This window comes from Staurois parvus, unplaced genomic scaffold, assembly GCF_062004578.1.
Source record: "Staurois parvus isolate SC_StPar_1 unplaced genomic scaffold, SC_StPar_1.0 ptg000525l, whole genome shotgun sequence".
NCBI classification, from domain to species: domain Eukaryota; kingdom Metazoa; phylum Chordata; class Amphibia; order Anura; family Ranidae; genus Staurois; species Staurois parvus.
Genome location: NW_028318321.1, coordinates 10,200,598 through 10,217,491, shown reverse-complemented (window position 1 = coordinate 10,217,491; position 16,894 = coordinate 10,200,598). Strand labels below are relative to the sequence as shown.

The 16,894-nt window shown below is 41.1% G+C and overlaps 1 protein-coding gene across 1 annotated transcript in view; it reads left to right on the top strand.

Moving 5' to 3' along the window:
• Positions 1-16,894, top strand: part of LOC149451736 (alpha-2-macroglobulin-like protein 1) — a 147,929-nt gene that overhangs the window by 83,380 nt on the left and 47,655 nt on the right. Inside the window, exons 30-33 of the mRNA XM_089690334.1 lie at positions 3,298-3,516; positions 5,779-5,903; positions 7,279-7,369; positions 15,996-16,061. Of these exons, the coding sequence (XP_089546460.1) occupies positions 3,298-3,516; positions 5,779-5,903; positions 7,279-7,369; positions 15,996-16,061 (501 nt within the window). The remainder of the gene's footprint in view (positions 1-3,297; positions 3,517-5,778; positions 5,904-7,278; positions 7,370-15,995; positions 16,062-16,894) is intronic.

Here is a 16,894-nt window from a genome sequence, read left to right as displayed (position 1 = left end):
ACACTCTAGCTTTAGTCAGCTCCCACTCTAGTTTTGAACATTTCGCCATTCATTCCTATGGGACCAATTTCACCACAAAAACGCTGATATTTCGTGAACCATTCGGCGAAACGTTGCACAAAGTAATAGCACACCAATCGGGAACAATCCGCACGTTTCGGTATCTTACTGTCTATGTAGTGTAAAAACTGTGGGAGGAGTTGGGGTGGTAAATTTGGCTATAATAATAAGAATATATTTGTGAGATAACAGTAAGTGGTCTTGCCATGCAAGAACACTTAATGAAAAGAAAAAAGTTGTCCAAAGGACTATGCGAGGCACACAAACTATATTTTAAAAACATTTTAAAAATCAATAAACATGATACATCAAAATTATAATGTACATGCAAATAAAAATGCAAGATCTACATGATCCACGAGTTACATAATACAAGCTCTTTGCACAGAATCTTGATGCATTTCATGAAGCAGCGTTCACTTCTTCAGGAGATAACAAAGCTTGTAGATATACCATATAGAATGACTAGGTTGTTAGAAATAAAGAAAAAAAAGAAATCAAAAACTTGCCACCAACTCAGTCCATATCAAAAAACATATGTAAATCAATACACAAGCTGAAAAACCACCCAAGAAAACAGATGGCGACTGGAGGACACCCCACCAGCAAAAAAAACCATTCCTGCCACCCCTTCCTTTGCATGTCCTGTTCTTATGGGGCATATTTGTTTACCTATTTATTTTGTCAACATAGTTTCCTTTCCTCTCCCTTTTATCTTTTTTTCTTTCTTTTTTACCTTTTTTGTATTTTTGCCTTTGGTGTCTATTCTGTTTTGGTGTCTATTCTGTCCATTGCCTCCTGCTGCATTCCCCTAGTGGGTTGATCCATTCCTCTTCACAGCTCTTGGCCAGGATGGCTTTTTTTTGGCTGGTGCATGTCATCCAGTCGCCATCTGTTTTCTTGGGCAGTTTTTCAGCCCCTGTACTAATTTACATAACTTTCTTGATATGGATTGAGTTGGTGATAACTTTTTGATTTTCTATATTATTTTTGTACTTTAAACGAAATTAACACTGCGTCACGAAATGGGTTAGATTCTGTGCAGAGAGCTTGTGTTATGTAACTCATTTATCACGTAGATCTTGCATTTTTACTTGTATATACATTATATGCTTGATGTATCATGTATACTGATTTTTTGGAATGTTTTTAGTATTTTTTTTTCTAATTAAAAAAAAATATAGTTTGTGTGCCTTGCAAAGTTTCTTGGGCAACCTTGAGTCACACCTCATCCACATTCACTACTGCCTCTTACACTTACTGAGAATCATAATAACAAGGCATGCACAGCTAAATCTGATTGGTTATCATGAGCAGTTCATTTACAAACCCACTAACAGGTTGGCCAGAATCTTCTGCTCTATGCATTTTCTTCAAAGATGCTTAGGATGTGTTCTTGTACTAAGAAAAGCCTCTAGTGCTCATGTGTATAAGCTATTATAATTATCTTACAGGAAATCTGTGTAGTACCCTCCTAGTTTATGTACATATAGTGTGTGTGTATATATATATATATATATTTAATACATTTAGTTTAGCTCTCCCGTAGCCTGTTGAGCAGTTGCTGATTACCTTAGCTTGCTCGGTGTTTCACAGACTGTTGGTCCGATTATTTCCTCCTGTATTATAAAGGGTTCTGGAATCACAGTGGGAGGAAATGTAGACCAGCAGTCTGAATATTTTTGGGTGCCCAGCCAATCCCTGGCATGTGTGTCCAGTAGGAGACTGGAGAGCTCATAAATAGTCTGAGGCCAGTAGCAGGGGTGAGTTGGTCCTGGGTCCATTCCTGCAAGAGGAGTACCATCCTAAAGGGGGCTTTGTCCCTAAGGGGCAGTCTGCTGGAGCTTGGGGCTTATTTTAAAGTCTGGTCTATGATTTTGGTCTGGAGAGCTCACTGAAGAGTGACCAGTGGAACTTGTAGGAGGGTGTCCAGCTGTCCTCACTGAAGAGTGCCTGGTGGATATCAAAAGGAGGCAACCAATGATCCTGTGGCATTGTGGGTACTGACCTGAATTCAGAGCCCTGATGACTGTGTGCAACTCTCTTTCCTTCAAAAAGGCTGTCACGTACCTGGTAGGAGACTGAATTGATGAGGTTGGCCTCTCTTGTATCTCCAGCCCAGGCCCCACTGAAGGTGGAACAGATGGTGCTGAGGGATAGGAGGAACACAAGTGCCGGCAGGTGTTGCTAGCAGAACTTGCAGCAGGAGATGCAGTATTGAGGAGTCAGACAAGACATCATGCCAGGAGCAGATAATTTGCACACTGGGCCAGCCAAGGCTAAAGGGGCACTCCGCATGTACTGCAGGTTTTGGAAGCATGGCTTGTTGAAGCTCTCAGCAAGCTTTAGGCAGGAACACACTGCAATGACTGGAGCAGTTATGAAGATCAGCCGAAACAGACACTCAGAAGTAGTATGTAGCCAAGTTGGAGGCAGGAGTGAGGTCAGGGAGGTAGCCGAGGTCAGTAGCAGGAGAGCAACAAGGTACAGAAGCAAAGGTGGAAGCGTGGTCAGGAACGAAGCCGGGATCAGGAACAGGTTGGTGGAGATAGAGGGAGAATTCAGGATTAGGTCAGTAACAAGCCAGGTCATCAAGGAAAATCAGATACAGGATACACTCAGGACAGAGGAAAAGCTGAAGACCAGTCAGCACTGACAGTGAGCAAGAGCATCCCTTAAATAGTCCATCTGGTGCCAAAAACAGTGGGCATGCTCCCACATGCATGCACACGTGTGCGCAAATTCTTGCTTGCATGCATGAGCCTTTGCTCATTTTTATTAGTGACGTCTCTATGCCCTCACAAAGGTGCTAATTATTATTCAGCCAGTGGTAATTCTTTTGGGTTCTCTATCTCATTTACTTTATCTGCTTGGTGACACAGTCACAGATCAATAGGAAGAGAAGTGTCATTGTTATTCTGGCCATAAAATACATCCCCTAGACTGTTTTAGAGCCAGAGAGAGAGAGAGGAAATGCTGTGTGCCTGGCTGTGTTTTCACTAAATCTGGTGAAGAATCAGTTCATCATCAGCGCTTCCTCTGGGGGTACGCTACATCGGTTTGCCTGACACACCAGTCCCAAGTTGCTCATTTTTGTTTGCTGCATTTATTTTATGGACTACAGAGCTGCTGCGAGCATATCTTTAGAATCCACAGCTGGATATGGTTTGTTATATATAAGGTCATTTTGATCAAATTCTTTAATAAACAAGCCTGTGTCTCATGTCCCCTGCACAGGACACGGTGGTGGGGCTCCAGGCTCTTTGTCTGTTTTCTAAAACAACTTATACAAAGCATGATGGGCTGGAGGTAACACTGAGCACAGACATGGAAGGTACTCTTCATCATTTCTATGTGGATGAAAAGACACGACTTCTTCTACAGAGGAAACCTCTGACAAGGATTCCTGGAAACTACACGGTGCAGGTGAAGGGTAAAGGATGTGTCTTCATACAGGTAAAGTTCTCTATATTTCAGATATAGCATTTTACTGTATGTTGTAGCTCCAAGTGCACGTTTTTCAGTTCAGTAAATGGTCAAGTGTCAATTCTGTTTCTTGTTTTCAAGACTTTTCTTCTGTGTTTTTTTTCTTGTTCAAAGAACCTCTTTCTTTTAGACTGAATTAATTTTAACCTATTTACCAGATGAGTTTTCCATTGAAATTGATGGAAACCCACCAAAATGCACATCAACACTTGTTGATTTGCAGTGTAAACTTGACTGCAACACATATAAAAGCACACAGCAGCAACACATGTCATTGTCAATTTGTGTTGATATGGGTTCTAAAGCATTTCTGTCAATGGAATGGAAGACAACTTCAAGAAAAAATGCTAAGGTTTGAATCTATTTCTAATTCAGGGTATAAAAATGACAAAGGATTCACAAAGCACTATGGTTTTTCTAAGAAGAAACCATTTGCTTGTTTGACTTCCAGTATCTCTGATTTAAACTTTGAAGAGAGTCCACTAAAAAAGGGGAGGAGTCACTTCTGTAACTGATTCACTTCTGTATATAAAATTCAGCCTGAGCTATGGTGTTCTGTGAACACGCTTCTTTTAGAAAAGCTGATACGACGGGACAAGAATCTCCCTTGATGTCATTGACCAACCATCATCCATTGGATATGTCATTCAAAGGCAAGCAGTCGTTGGGAGAGGGTAGTGTCAGTAGTCAGAGTTTTTTTGGTGGGTTGTTGATTAATATTGACAACAGTTCACATTGCTGGACAACGTAAGTGACAATGAATGTGCATTACAAGATATTTGGTGGGGATATTTATATTTTATTAAAGTGTTTTATCAGTGTTTACATTTTTTGTGGGTAAGTAGGTCACTTGAGGGGTGGTATCTAGTTGCCCCCTTATTGTAAAAGGAGGCTTCCAGATTTCAATAAGCCCCTGTCTACAAACCTCCTCGACCAATGGGCCTAAGTTCTGGGGAAGAGGCCCTTGTCCTCATCTGCACATCCAAACAGGCACATGTCTCAAGCTGAGACATGTGGTTTAGTACGGTTCAGGACAGGGAAGGCACACTCATACCCTCCCTCCCAATTTCCTGGCCTGCCATGCTGCATGCTTGGACAAGCACCTGGTGTGGCTTTCTAGATTAATTTTTTGGTTCCCCTCTGAAATCTACATATAGAATTTGGGAGGACCCTGCACCTATTTTTTTTCTTTAGTATATTAGGGTTCCCTTTGACATCTATACCAGATCCTTATTTTGGATTAGAGTCTAGTACAGATGAAGGTAATCCCTAGCTATTTATGTACAAACAGCAGTAAGTGGCCAAAACTTTAATTTGCCGGCAGTTAAGGGTCCATGCACAATGGGTTAAAAAAAGCCAGTGCTCTTGGCAGATTGGCAGAAAACAACACTCATTTTGAGCATTTTGTTTGTACTAGTGTTAAAATGCATTTAGTGGTTTTCTCTGCCAGAAAACTGCTCTCAAAAATGCAAAATGGAAGGGGTTTTTTTTTCTGCCTCTAAACGCTGAGCCTAAAATATGCCTCTAAACGTCCTAATGTACATGGATGCATAGGATAGCATTTGTTGCTTTTACAGGCAAAACGTTAAACTCTTCTAGAAGCAGCATTTTTTTAAGTCAGTGTGCATGGACCCTTAAACGATATCTTTTTGATTTGTAAATCTCAGTTTTACTGTAGTAGGTTTTATACATCATAGACGTGCTACTTCAGAGGTAGGTTAAGGCAGCCCCAGGAATGTTATTTAAAGTAATTTTGCATTTTTTAAGTTGTGCTTAAAGTATTAATAAAATTGCTGCTCCCCAACAAACCACATTATTTAAAAAGTTTTTTGCTTTGTTTTTTTAACAATCCTTTGCCTAGAAAGTGGCCATTTTTGTTTTTTAACATTTGGATCCCATTGACTTCTATGGGATATAGATTTGGCACTGTAACTTCAGTAATGTCCGCCGAACCTGCCTCAAACTATACCCAGGTATGTTCGGTTCATCCCTATATAATGCACCTGACTAATCAAAATTCTATAATATGTTTGTGCCTAGGAAATATAGTAACTCCAATCTGGCAAAATCTGCTCATTCTTATAGTGAATACTTCTGATGATTTATGATCAACAAAGAGGAATTATAAAACTGTATAAATCATTATTGAAATGTGACCAGCAAAATGGAAACGCTTTTTCTTATTAGGATTCTGGTTTCATTCAATCCAGCTTCCTATTTTTGTTTTTCCAGACATCTTTGAAGTACAACATACGTAATACTGAAGCTAGATCAGCTTTCGATATCAAGGTGAATGTCACTGTGGTAAAGGTGGAGGACCAAGCTAAACCTATTTTACACTACAACACATCTGTACGGTGAGTTAGAATTATCATATAGTGTTTTTTAGTCTGATGCTTTTGGCGCTGCAAAATCACTGCATTCCTTTAAATGTAACGTAGCTCCCTAATATTTAAAGTATATTTAAATCCAATCTATAAAATGTCATATAATCTTTAACATGTTAATATACTGTAGTTTCAATAGTAATTTTTTATTGTAAATCTTCAGTTTCCATTTAAATAATACCTGGTCATCTTACCGTAAAATTCCTTTTTCATGCACTTCTTTATATGGGGTGACAATGCTCTATGTATGTACCTCATCTTCTTAACTGTGCTCTTTTGGATTTTCACATCATTAAATGCACTTCTGGTGGACACTATAAGTGGCCATGCTGATACTCATTGCTCAGCCATAGTCCACCATTGTCAACATCAGAGAACCGGTCCTGAGTAATGACATGCATCTGTTTTGGGGCACATGCTTGTGGATAGAAAGTAGCAGCAAGGGACTGGGGGAGGTCAGCAGCAGAGGAGTGCTGTACATAGCTTCTTAAAAACATTACAACCCCCTACCATAGTACTCATCTCAAGAGCTCTCCTCCCTGATCCAAGCAATGGATGACTCTTGGGAAAAGTTTTTAAAATATCAAAATGCCTTGATGGGTGGGTGTTAGTCTGGAGGAGTGGGTATTCCCAGGCAGATTAGGTGTATGGTGCATGTTAAATGGTAGGCAAGTTGGGGGCAGATGGGTGTTGTGTGAAGAAAAATAAGGGGAATTGTATGGCATGTGAGTGACACCTGGACAGAGATGGCAGGCTCCATAGAAAAGGTCCATGAGAGTGTACTAGAATTCTAAAGAAAGTTATGCACTCACAGGATGCTTACAGCATGGCATTGGTGCCAGGTACAAAAAGCTGGGTCATTGAGACTGCAGGTAGAGAATCCTACAATCTTGTCTAGGATCAGGCCTTAACATATGCTGCTATCTTTTATTTTTCTCTGAAAAGTGTCCTTCCAAATTTGTTTAACATATGGGCAAGTATGTTTAAGGTGATGGGAAGGAGAGAGCTGGTTGGACTTAGAAAAGGCAGATACATCCTGGTAGCTATTACCAAGTGTTGTCACACATGCAAAGCTACTGTATACTACAACACAGGATGGATCTCAAGATTATGTACGTTACTACAAAAATCTTTTTTCAGGTGGAGTGGTGCATAAACAATACATGTGTTTCAGATGTGAGTTTAGCTGTTGGGCTAGAGTTGCCATTTTTACATAAAAAAATCTGTAGGTCTTTGTTTTGCTTTCTTTGTATTCTTGCTATTCTTTAATTTAAGCAAATTATTTTATGTTTTTTTCTTTTTTCAAGACAATAAAAAGTTAAATACAGTAATTTATGTCCTACAGATACACAGGACCCCGCAGTGCATCGAACATGGCTCTCGTACAGGTTGAATTACCCTCTGGCTTCAGGGCAAATGAAGAGTCTCTGACAAGAGTAAGATGGCACTACAACATGCTGTATAAAAACCATACACTACATGATTATATTATCTATGAATTGTATGTCATTGGGTTTCAGCAGACACTCTTGGCTTAATGGGTCTATTGGCTAGATCTTTTCAGTTAGCCATTATCATTTATTCCACAATAAGACTGATGTCATGATCACTCTTTACATCTATTCACCTACAGTGGCATCACTGGGGTTGGTGTCACCTGGTGCAGTAAATCATGGTGTCACAACCCTCCCCACAGCAGACATGATACAAGAGATAGCCAGAGATAGTGGACATGATACAAAAGATGATTAGAGACTGCAGACACAATACAAGAAATGCATACTAAACAATATGGTAGTGTGACCAGAGCACCCCTACCCAAGGAAAGGAGGTTATTAAATGATCCACGCGGAGTACTATGGGTTCAAAGATTACAAACAGTATTTTATTCGATCACATGGATCATAGGGAGGTTAAACATAAGCACGGTGTACATATCAAACAAATAAAATCATTTTAAAAGCACTTGGCGTCCTCATTTCTGGGTCATTTTGGCAAGTAGAGTACCATATAAGGCAATGTAAGGTAGTGGTGTGGCTTTTGTTCTAGGTTTCCATAGATCTCCAGCTTGTATTAGGATAAACCATATATTCGGTAAATATATTTTCAGTATGAGCCAGGGTGTGTAGAATAGCCTTTTGGCCCGTGGAAACTGGAACATAGAAATAGAAATAAGTATATATGAAGATGTAGGAGCTAATCACAGCTAAGCCCCACCAACCCTCCCTATAAAGTGGTCAGTGAACACTTCATTACCTTCTCAGTTGTGAGCCTGTCATACCCGCTTCTCAATTGTGGAGACTTCCTGGGTAGCCACCCCAAGTGAAAAAAAGTCCACAGTACCAAATGATTCTGGGGATATATATAAAAATTATAATATGGATCACAAAGCATCAATTAAACCCTGAAAACAGAAACAAAATATGGGTATATTACCATCAATGAGGATCAAGAGGACTCCCGTCGACTTGAAATAGGATCAGGTCCTTGATGCTTGTTTAAAGATGCATATGGGGGTGGGAAGCCAGGTGGTCTCAATACGTAATTCCCAACACATATATTATGTATGTAGCAGGCCGTGAGTACCTGAGTCTATATACCCAATGAAGGGTTTCCAAAAATTACTCAATCTGAGAAAAATAAAGCGGTTTATATAGGATATGGCTTTGTCACAGCAAACAGTGCCTCGATAGGATTGCATATGTATATATATAATTTTAATCCTCTAAAGAGGATTTCCAAGAAAAATTCCCCAAAAAAATAGGGTAAATTAGGCACATATAACATACCCTCTTAACTCCATATATGCTCTATGAGTCTAAACAGCAGTGAGCTAAAATAACTTGCCACCGGTGGAAGATATATTCCCATAGGGGATTGCCGTTTGCGGACCGCTGTAATAGTAGCCTTATGGTAGTTTTCAGAGGGCCTCGTGCCTTCCTAGCAGGGAGCTGTGACACCGCCGTTCCTTCCCACCTCGTGGGCGCCGCACCCTATGAAGACGCCGAGCGTAGTGACGTCATTACGTTGACGAGTTTCGTCCGCCAATCACCGCAGACTTCGTCAGAACTGGGATTGTGCCTAATTTACCCTATTTTTTCGGGGAATTTTTCTTGGAAATCCTCTTTAGAGGATTAAAATTATATATATACATATGCAATCCTATCGAGGCACTGTTTGCTGTGACAAAGCCATATCCTATATAAACCGCTTTATTTTTCTCAGATTGAGTAATTTTTGGAAACCCTTCATTGGGTATATAGACTCAGGTACTCACGGCCTGCTACATACATAATATATGTGTTGGGAATTACGTATTGAGACCACCTGGCTTCCCACCCCCATATGCATCTTTAAACAAGCATCAAGGACCTGATCCTATTTCAAGTCGACGGGAGTCCTCTTGATCCTCATTGATGGTAATATACCCATATTTTGTTTCTGTTTTCAGGGTTTAATTGATGCTTTGTGATCCATATTATAATTTTTATATATATCCCCAGAATCATTTGGTACTGTGGACTTTTTTTCACTTGGGGTGGCTACCCAGGAAGTCTCCACAATTGAGAAGCGGGTATGACAGGCTCACAACTGAGAAGGTAATGAAGTGTTCACTAACCACTTTATAGGGAGGTTTGGTGGGGCTTAGCTGTGATTAGCTCCTACATCTTCATATATACTTATTTCTATTTCTATGTTCCAGTTTCCACGGGCCAAAAGGCTATTCTACACACCCTGGCTCATACTGAAAATATATTTACCGAATATATGGTTTATCCTAATACAAGCTGGAGATCTATGGAAACCTAGAACAAAAGCCACACCACTACCTTACATTGCCTTATATGGTACTCTACTTGCCAAAATGACCCAGAAATGAGGACGCCAAGTGCTTTTAAAATGATTTTATTTGTTTGATATGTACACCGTGCTCATGTTTAACCTCCCTATGATCCATGTGATCGAATAAAATACTGTTTGTAATCTTTGAACGCATAGTACTCCGCGTGGATCATTTAATAACCTCCTTTCCTTGGGTAGGGGTGCTCTGGTCACACTACCATATTGTTTAGTATGCAATTCTTTTTGGGTTTATGGATCCACACTTACATGTTAAGTGAGTCGGAGATATGATTATGACACTAGCTATCAGTGTCATTATAGGTGGCTTCCTTTAGTCTATTTTTACAATACAAGAAATGGCTAGAGGCTGCAGACAAGATACAAGAAATGGTTATAGACTGCAGATATGATACAAGAGATGGTCAGAGACTGTGGACATGAGACAAGAGATGGTCAGAGACTGCGGACATGACACAAGAGATGGTCAGAGACTGCGGACATGATACAAGAGATGGTTAAAGGCTGCTGATTTGGTAGAAGATATGGTAAGAGACTGTGAACGGGAGACAAGAGATGGTTAGAGACTGCGGGCATGAGACAAAAGATGGTTAAAGGCAGCGGATTTGATACAAGAGATGTTAGAGACTGTGGAAAAAACACAAACCTTCATGGAGCACCTATAAGTCAGTCAAATTAACAACAATGCATGATAGCCGGTAAGGATCAGTAAGAAAAAAGTAATTTCCAGGTAAATTAAAATAAAAGACACATTTATTGGTAATCCATTAAAATCATGAATATAAAATTCTTGTGCAAAGAAAAAGCCATACATGGACTTCTGCAGAGGCTGCGATTAAGGATGACACATTGACCCCATCCCAAGACCAGACAGCTGTGGTCCTTCGGGCTCTCATGTGGTGCAGATGGAATACAGACATCAGCGGCCGCTGGAATCAGGTGAATGGAGTCACCCAGCAGCCCTATTGTTTTCTCACTCCCCCACCATCAGAATACACTGATCAGCATTGCAGCCATTGGCCGAAGACACTGTTCAAATGCTGGTTTTCCATGATGACTGTTCTACAAAAGCCGTCCATTAGGCCTGCTTCTGCTGAACAGTCAGAGGTACACATGAACTGAAAGTCAGCCAATTTGTTCTGATTTGTATTGTGCATTGGTAACATAGGAAACAAGTTAATTCAAAGACTACAGTATATGATATATTTGTCTATTACTTTCAATGTCAAAGCTTAGGAGCTATATTCACAAACAGGCAAGCAGATGCTGCTGGCAACAGAATAAATTACATCTTGGATTGAGTTATAGCAGACTTTAACTGCTTACTGACCACGCTATAGAAAAAAGATGGCTACAGCATGGCCGTCTAGTTCTAGGGTGTCCATGGACCTCCTCCCAGAACCCCACCTCCTGCTTACCCCTGAGACACACATCGCGGTAAAAGGGTCACTCACAGCAGTTCTTTACCATGTGATCAGCTGTGTCTAATCACAGCTGATCACATGTAAACAGACTTGCCAATTTCAACAGTCCTTTCCTCACACAACTGGGGGGATTTACTAAGCCCTCATGCACACTTGACGTTTTGATAACGCTGGTAATGTTAGCTGTGTAAAGTCACGTTAAAAACTGTGCTTTCTGGCAGTGTTGTCTGCAGTATAAGGCTGATTAGACATAATAACAAATCTTTTTGCTATTAAAGCCATTCACTGGCTGCTATGTACAAAAGCACATCTTATCTGTCGAAGTGCTGGGAGTACAGTGATATCTGTAGTCTTGATGCTCAGTAAAAATGTAAATCATAGATTAGTATCCACCCTTTCAGTGATATACTTCTAATCTTTATGTCCTTGGTTATGGAACTTAAGCTGACATTGTGGAATGTTAGGGGTTTAAATGATAAAGTAAAGTGCCCCCTAGTGTTCAAGTATTTTATTTCTCACAAACCCCATGTGCTCTTTTTGCAAGAAACCCACCTGGCTAGTCGCTCCATCCTTGCCCTATGCAGATCATGGGTGAAACAAGGATTCCACACCAACTATTCTACCTATGCGAGAGGGGTTGCCATCCTGTTAAATAAATCACTTCCATATAAGGTTGAACATGTTATTACGGACCCTGGGGGAAGATATGTGATTTTGCTGTTGGTTGTGAATGCCCACTTTTGGCCTTGGTGAATGTGTATATACCCTTTGACTCCACCATACTCTATACCATCTCTGAAAAACTAGCTCCATTTCATGTACATAATGTCATTATAGGAGGCGATTTCAACACTATACTTGATGGCACTTTAGACACTTCTAACTTACTTTGCGGTACATCTGCTGATCTAGGGAGTTGGGCTGACACTTTCCACCTCCAGGAACTCTGGCGTTGGAAACATCCAACTCTCAGAGCTTATTCTCATGTATCTGTTGCACACAGGTTGAGTTCACATAGATTTTGTGTTTGGTAGTGCATATGTTTTATCTTATGTTTGGGCCGCCTCCTATCTCCTGGCAGGTTTCTCGGACCACTCGCCTCTTGAGGTGATCCTGACCATGGGGACTCATCGGCATCCGGGATGCTGGAGGTTAGCTTCCCATTGGGTCCAGGACCCTAAGATCAAGGAATTGGTATCCTCCAAGTTGTCTGAATACTGGGACTCCAATAATGGTATAACTTCCCCTGCAGGGGTGTGGGAGGCCTCTAAGGCTCATATCAGAGGAGAATATATCTTTTCTATCAAGGTTGTCTGTAGGGAGTACGCAGCTCAAACGGTTCATTTGGAACAGCTTGAAACTGAAACTGCAGAGAATTTTGCTGCAGATCCTGACTCTGTGGTGTACTCTCAGCTGACCAGTGCTAGATGAGATCTACATTTTCACTATACTATGTTAACACATTCTGATAATAAAAGGTTGACCAGTCAGCTGTTTAAGTTTGGTGACAAAAACGGACGGCTCCTGGAAATCTGGTGGCTGATCCCTGTTATCAAACAGTTATCCCAGAACTCAAATCCTCAACAGGCAGTAGTATCACTGAGCCTGCTGCTATTTTGCAGAAATTCCATTCTTTTATAGCTCATTGTATGGTGTCACCCCATCTGGCTTGGCACAGGCTCTGGAGGGTGCGCTGGGTGGGATTCATATTCCCTCCCTCTTCCTGGAGGAGGTGGGTGGGTTGGAGTCTCCCATAACCCCTCTTAAAACAGAGGCTGCTATTTGCTTGTTTCCTTTCCATAAATCCCCAGGCCCAGATGGACTTCCTGGGGAATTGTATGCAGAACATTCATCTATACTGGTTCCTAAGCTGAAAGTGTTATTTGATTCATGTCTGGAGGCTGGTGAGCTTCCTGCTTCTATATATCAAGCACATATAGTATTATTACTAAAACCTGGTAAGGACTTGACTTGTTGTTCCTCTTACAGACCTATTTCCTTACTAAATTATGATCTAAAAATATTGACTAAAGTTCTAGCCACCAGACTAATGAAGGTTCTGACATCCATAATCAATGCTGACCAAACCGGATTTATCCCCGGAAAATCCATGGATATCAATATTCACAGGGTTCTCACACACCTCCAACTACCTCCAGAGGATACTGCTACCAGGGTTTTCATTACTTTGGACATTGAAAAATCATTTGATTTTGTCCTTTGAAACTATATGATAGCTGTCCTTGAAGCATTTGGGTTTGGCCCCATTTTCCATAGATGGATTGAGATCTTATACAAAATGCCTTTGGCACAGATTAAATTGGGTAGAAGGCTCTCGGATCCCTTTTCCATACCGAGGGGGACGTGGCGGGGTGTCCTCTTTCCCCTGCTCTGTTTGCATTGGCTATGGAACCATTGGCGAAAGAGCAGGGAGGACTAGCATGTCCGGACCTCTACACCTACTATCTGGCGACTATGTCCATAATTGCTTAATTTTTGACTACACAAATACCTCTGTAGTTCTGGAGGCAGTTTACTCGAGATCCTATGAAGCCCTATGCAACCTCCTCTACAGAGGACTGCTGGCCGAGTGCCCACCCCTCACCCCAGCAATGCAGGCAGTCATTAAAGTCTGGCATATTGCAGAAGTTAAACCCAGCATCTCTAGTGGAAGCAGATCTCCACACATCCCACTTTGGTTCAATCCTAGTCTCCTGGAATTTCAGTCCATACTGGACCCTTCCCTGTGGGCTACCAAGGGGATTAAATACTTGGACCATATCTGTCTGGGAGGGAAACTAGCCGCATTTGACACTTTGAAGAATAGCTTTAATCTACCAAACTCTTTCCTATTCAGATTCTTGCAACTCAGACATGCCTATCACTCGCAATTTGACTTCATGGAACTCCATCTAGATTTGAATGATGTGGAAACTACCCTTAGAGAAAATAACTTATCCAAACCACTTTCAAGATTTATAAAACCCTCCTGTCATCGATAGATGTGGGGTTAAATGCACTACAAACATTGTGGCGAGCGGAGGAGCCTGATTTGGATGGTGAGGACTGGGAGGATATGTGAGAGTACCTCTTTCAACAATTGGGAGCAATGAGAAATTGATTAATTAAATTCAACATTTTACATAGAATAAATTTTACTCCACATCGCATTTACCCCACAATCACCTCTAAATGTTGGAGGTGTCTATGGAACCCTGCTGTATTCACGCATATATTTTGGGACTGCCCACTGATTAGAACCTATTGGTCGGAAGTGACTCAATTTATATCTACCCTAATGGATGTCTCTATTCCTCTGACAGAGGGGGTATGCCTGCTGGGACTTGTAAAGCCATTGGCGTTTACCAGGGTGGCCCTTACACTGTTGGGCCTCTTGTTATTTTATGCCAGGAAGGCTATTGTGCTGAAATGGAAATCACATCAGGCCCCAACTCTGCCCTTTCGTAAAAAACAGATTAACACTGTCATTCCCCTTTACAAGGCGACTTCTTTATCTTGAGGTTGTCCCCAAAAGTTTGACAAAGTATGGAATTTGTGGATGTCTTCTTCCTCTACCACTGATTCCCTGGAAGTTGGGGCTGGGACCCTGGCTACTACTGGGGGATTAGCTTGTTGACCTCATTACTATATTGTGAATGTTATGCTTGATTCTTTTGCATAAATCTAGGGGATAGTGTTTGCTATGCCATTCATGTTTACCCCTGAGATTCTGAGGGTCCTGGGGTGAATTGCCATATTTATTCCTCTCCTGAATATACGAATGTTGTGGGCTGGGGTATGCCCCAAGGACATGTTTTGTACCTACTTTTTTTCAAACCTTTAATAAACAGAAGTTCCAAAAAAAATGAATGTAACTTGTACATAAAAGCGATAAGTCCGCAAGGTGTCATATACCTCCTTGATTTTTGAACCCTTAAAAGCCAACTGCAGTTAATAGTTACCTGAATTTTAAAAAAATTAACACCAATATGTAAATTGTAGGTGAGGTGTAATGTGATGTGGCTGCAATAACACACGCAGACCAGGTGTGATAAAGGAACTTGTATTGGAGCAATGTAAAATTGGAGCAACAAACCTGGTGGAAAGACACCCCAGCCGGGAACACTCATGGGTCCAAACAGCAAGTGAAGAGCACGTTTCAGGCAAACCAACAACACCTGTGTTGTGTGACAGAATGTGGCCTGCCCGTCTCATACCCAAGCAGTAAGGTGCTTAGAGAAGCTGCGATGCTTTCCTTACTCCTCAGGAACCTTTCTCTGCGTCTAGATCTGTACCTAACATGCGTGGTATCTGACCCTACTCTACCCACATGCAAATGTGTGCCAAAACATGGGAAAAGGACTTATAAAGCCTCTGCTGAACCAAAATGGCTGCCAAGGGTCACCTGAATGCAGCACACCCAACGGGAACGCTGCCTTCTGGGGCCAGAAAACCATAGAGAAACTACGTTTCTCCTGACTTCCTCTCCAGGCTGTGGCACCACTCACCTACAGTGGAGACAGCAGACTGCACCTGCCTACAGCTTGGATAACACTTTTGATAAAGCAATACATAGTTTTAATTCAGGAGAAAATTATTGCTTTAGATGTCCCTGTTCAGGAGTCTTGTAATGAGTCTCAACGTTTTTACTGTAATACTACTAATATTTTATATGTTTTGCCTGAGTTTTAGTTTGAGGATTAGATACTACCACTGTATAGTGTCTGTGATATAGTGTACTTACTAACTTTTTTTTTTCCCTCTAATTTTTCTTCAGATGACAAAGGGCTTGGTGAAGAGAGCTGAAAAAGAGGAAGACCTTGTAAATATTTATATTTCAGAGGTATGATGACAAGAAACTATGAACAAGGTCAAACAAACGGCTCATGCACACGGAGCTTACAAAATGCTGCTTATATAGTTGAGTGCTTTTTTTTCAGCCTGTAAAAGCACCTCTATGCAAGGCTATGTGTCCATGCTCACATAGGCATTTACAGGTGTATTCGAAAAAGAGCATTTTCAAGCAGTAAAAAACCAACCAAAGGCGTGTTCTTGAAAGTAGCATTTCAGGAGAACAAACATGCGAACGTGCCTAAAGACGCTTAAATGTTATGCGCGTAAAACATATGCATGAAAATACATTCTACTAACCAGAATAAACTAACCACAAACATTTATTATACTGTAGCTTACCAATTATTTGATGTGGTGGCTGCATTTGTTTTTTTGTTTTTTTAGGCTTTCTTTCCTTAATTTTCACCTGATGATCTGATCAGTAAGTCTGTTCTTTTTCAGAGGAGCTGTCCTGTAGATGTATCAGAGCAGTGTTTTTCAACCTTTTTACCTTCATGGAACCCCTGGCAAAAAGTTTGAGACCTCAGGCAAAGGCGGCTCTAGGTTTTGTGAGGCCTTAGCCAAAACTTAGACATGAGGCCCTACTCACACCCGTAATGGGAAAAAAAATTAAAGCGATACAAATTAAGTGGGGGATGGGCAAGGCAGCCTTTGGCAGTTCAGGAGTGGGGCTAACAATTTACACGTGCTGTAACCCGTAACTCTCTCTGTGTTAGACCTAGAAGGAGGGGGGGGTCGAAAAAAGTCAATTACAGGTTTCCAGTGTCTCATGGCTGACAGAGAAAATTCAGTACATAGCAGCTGCAGGCCAAGACATGATAT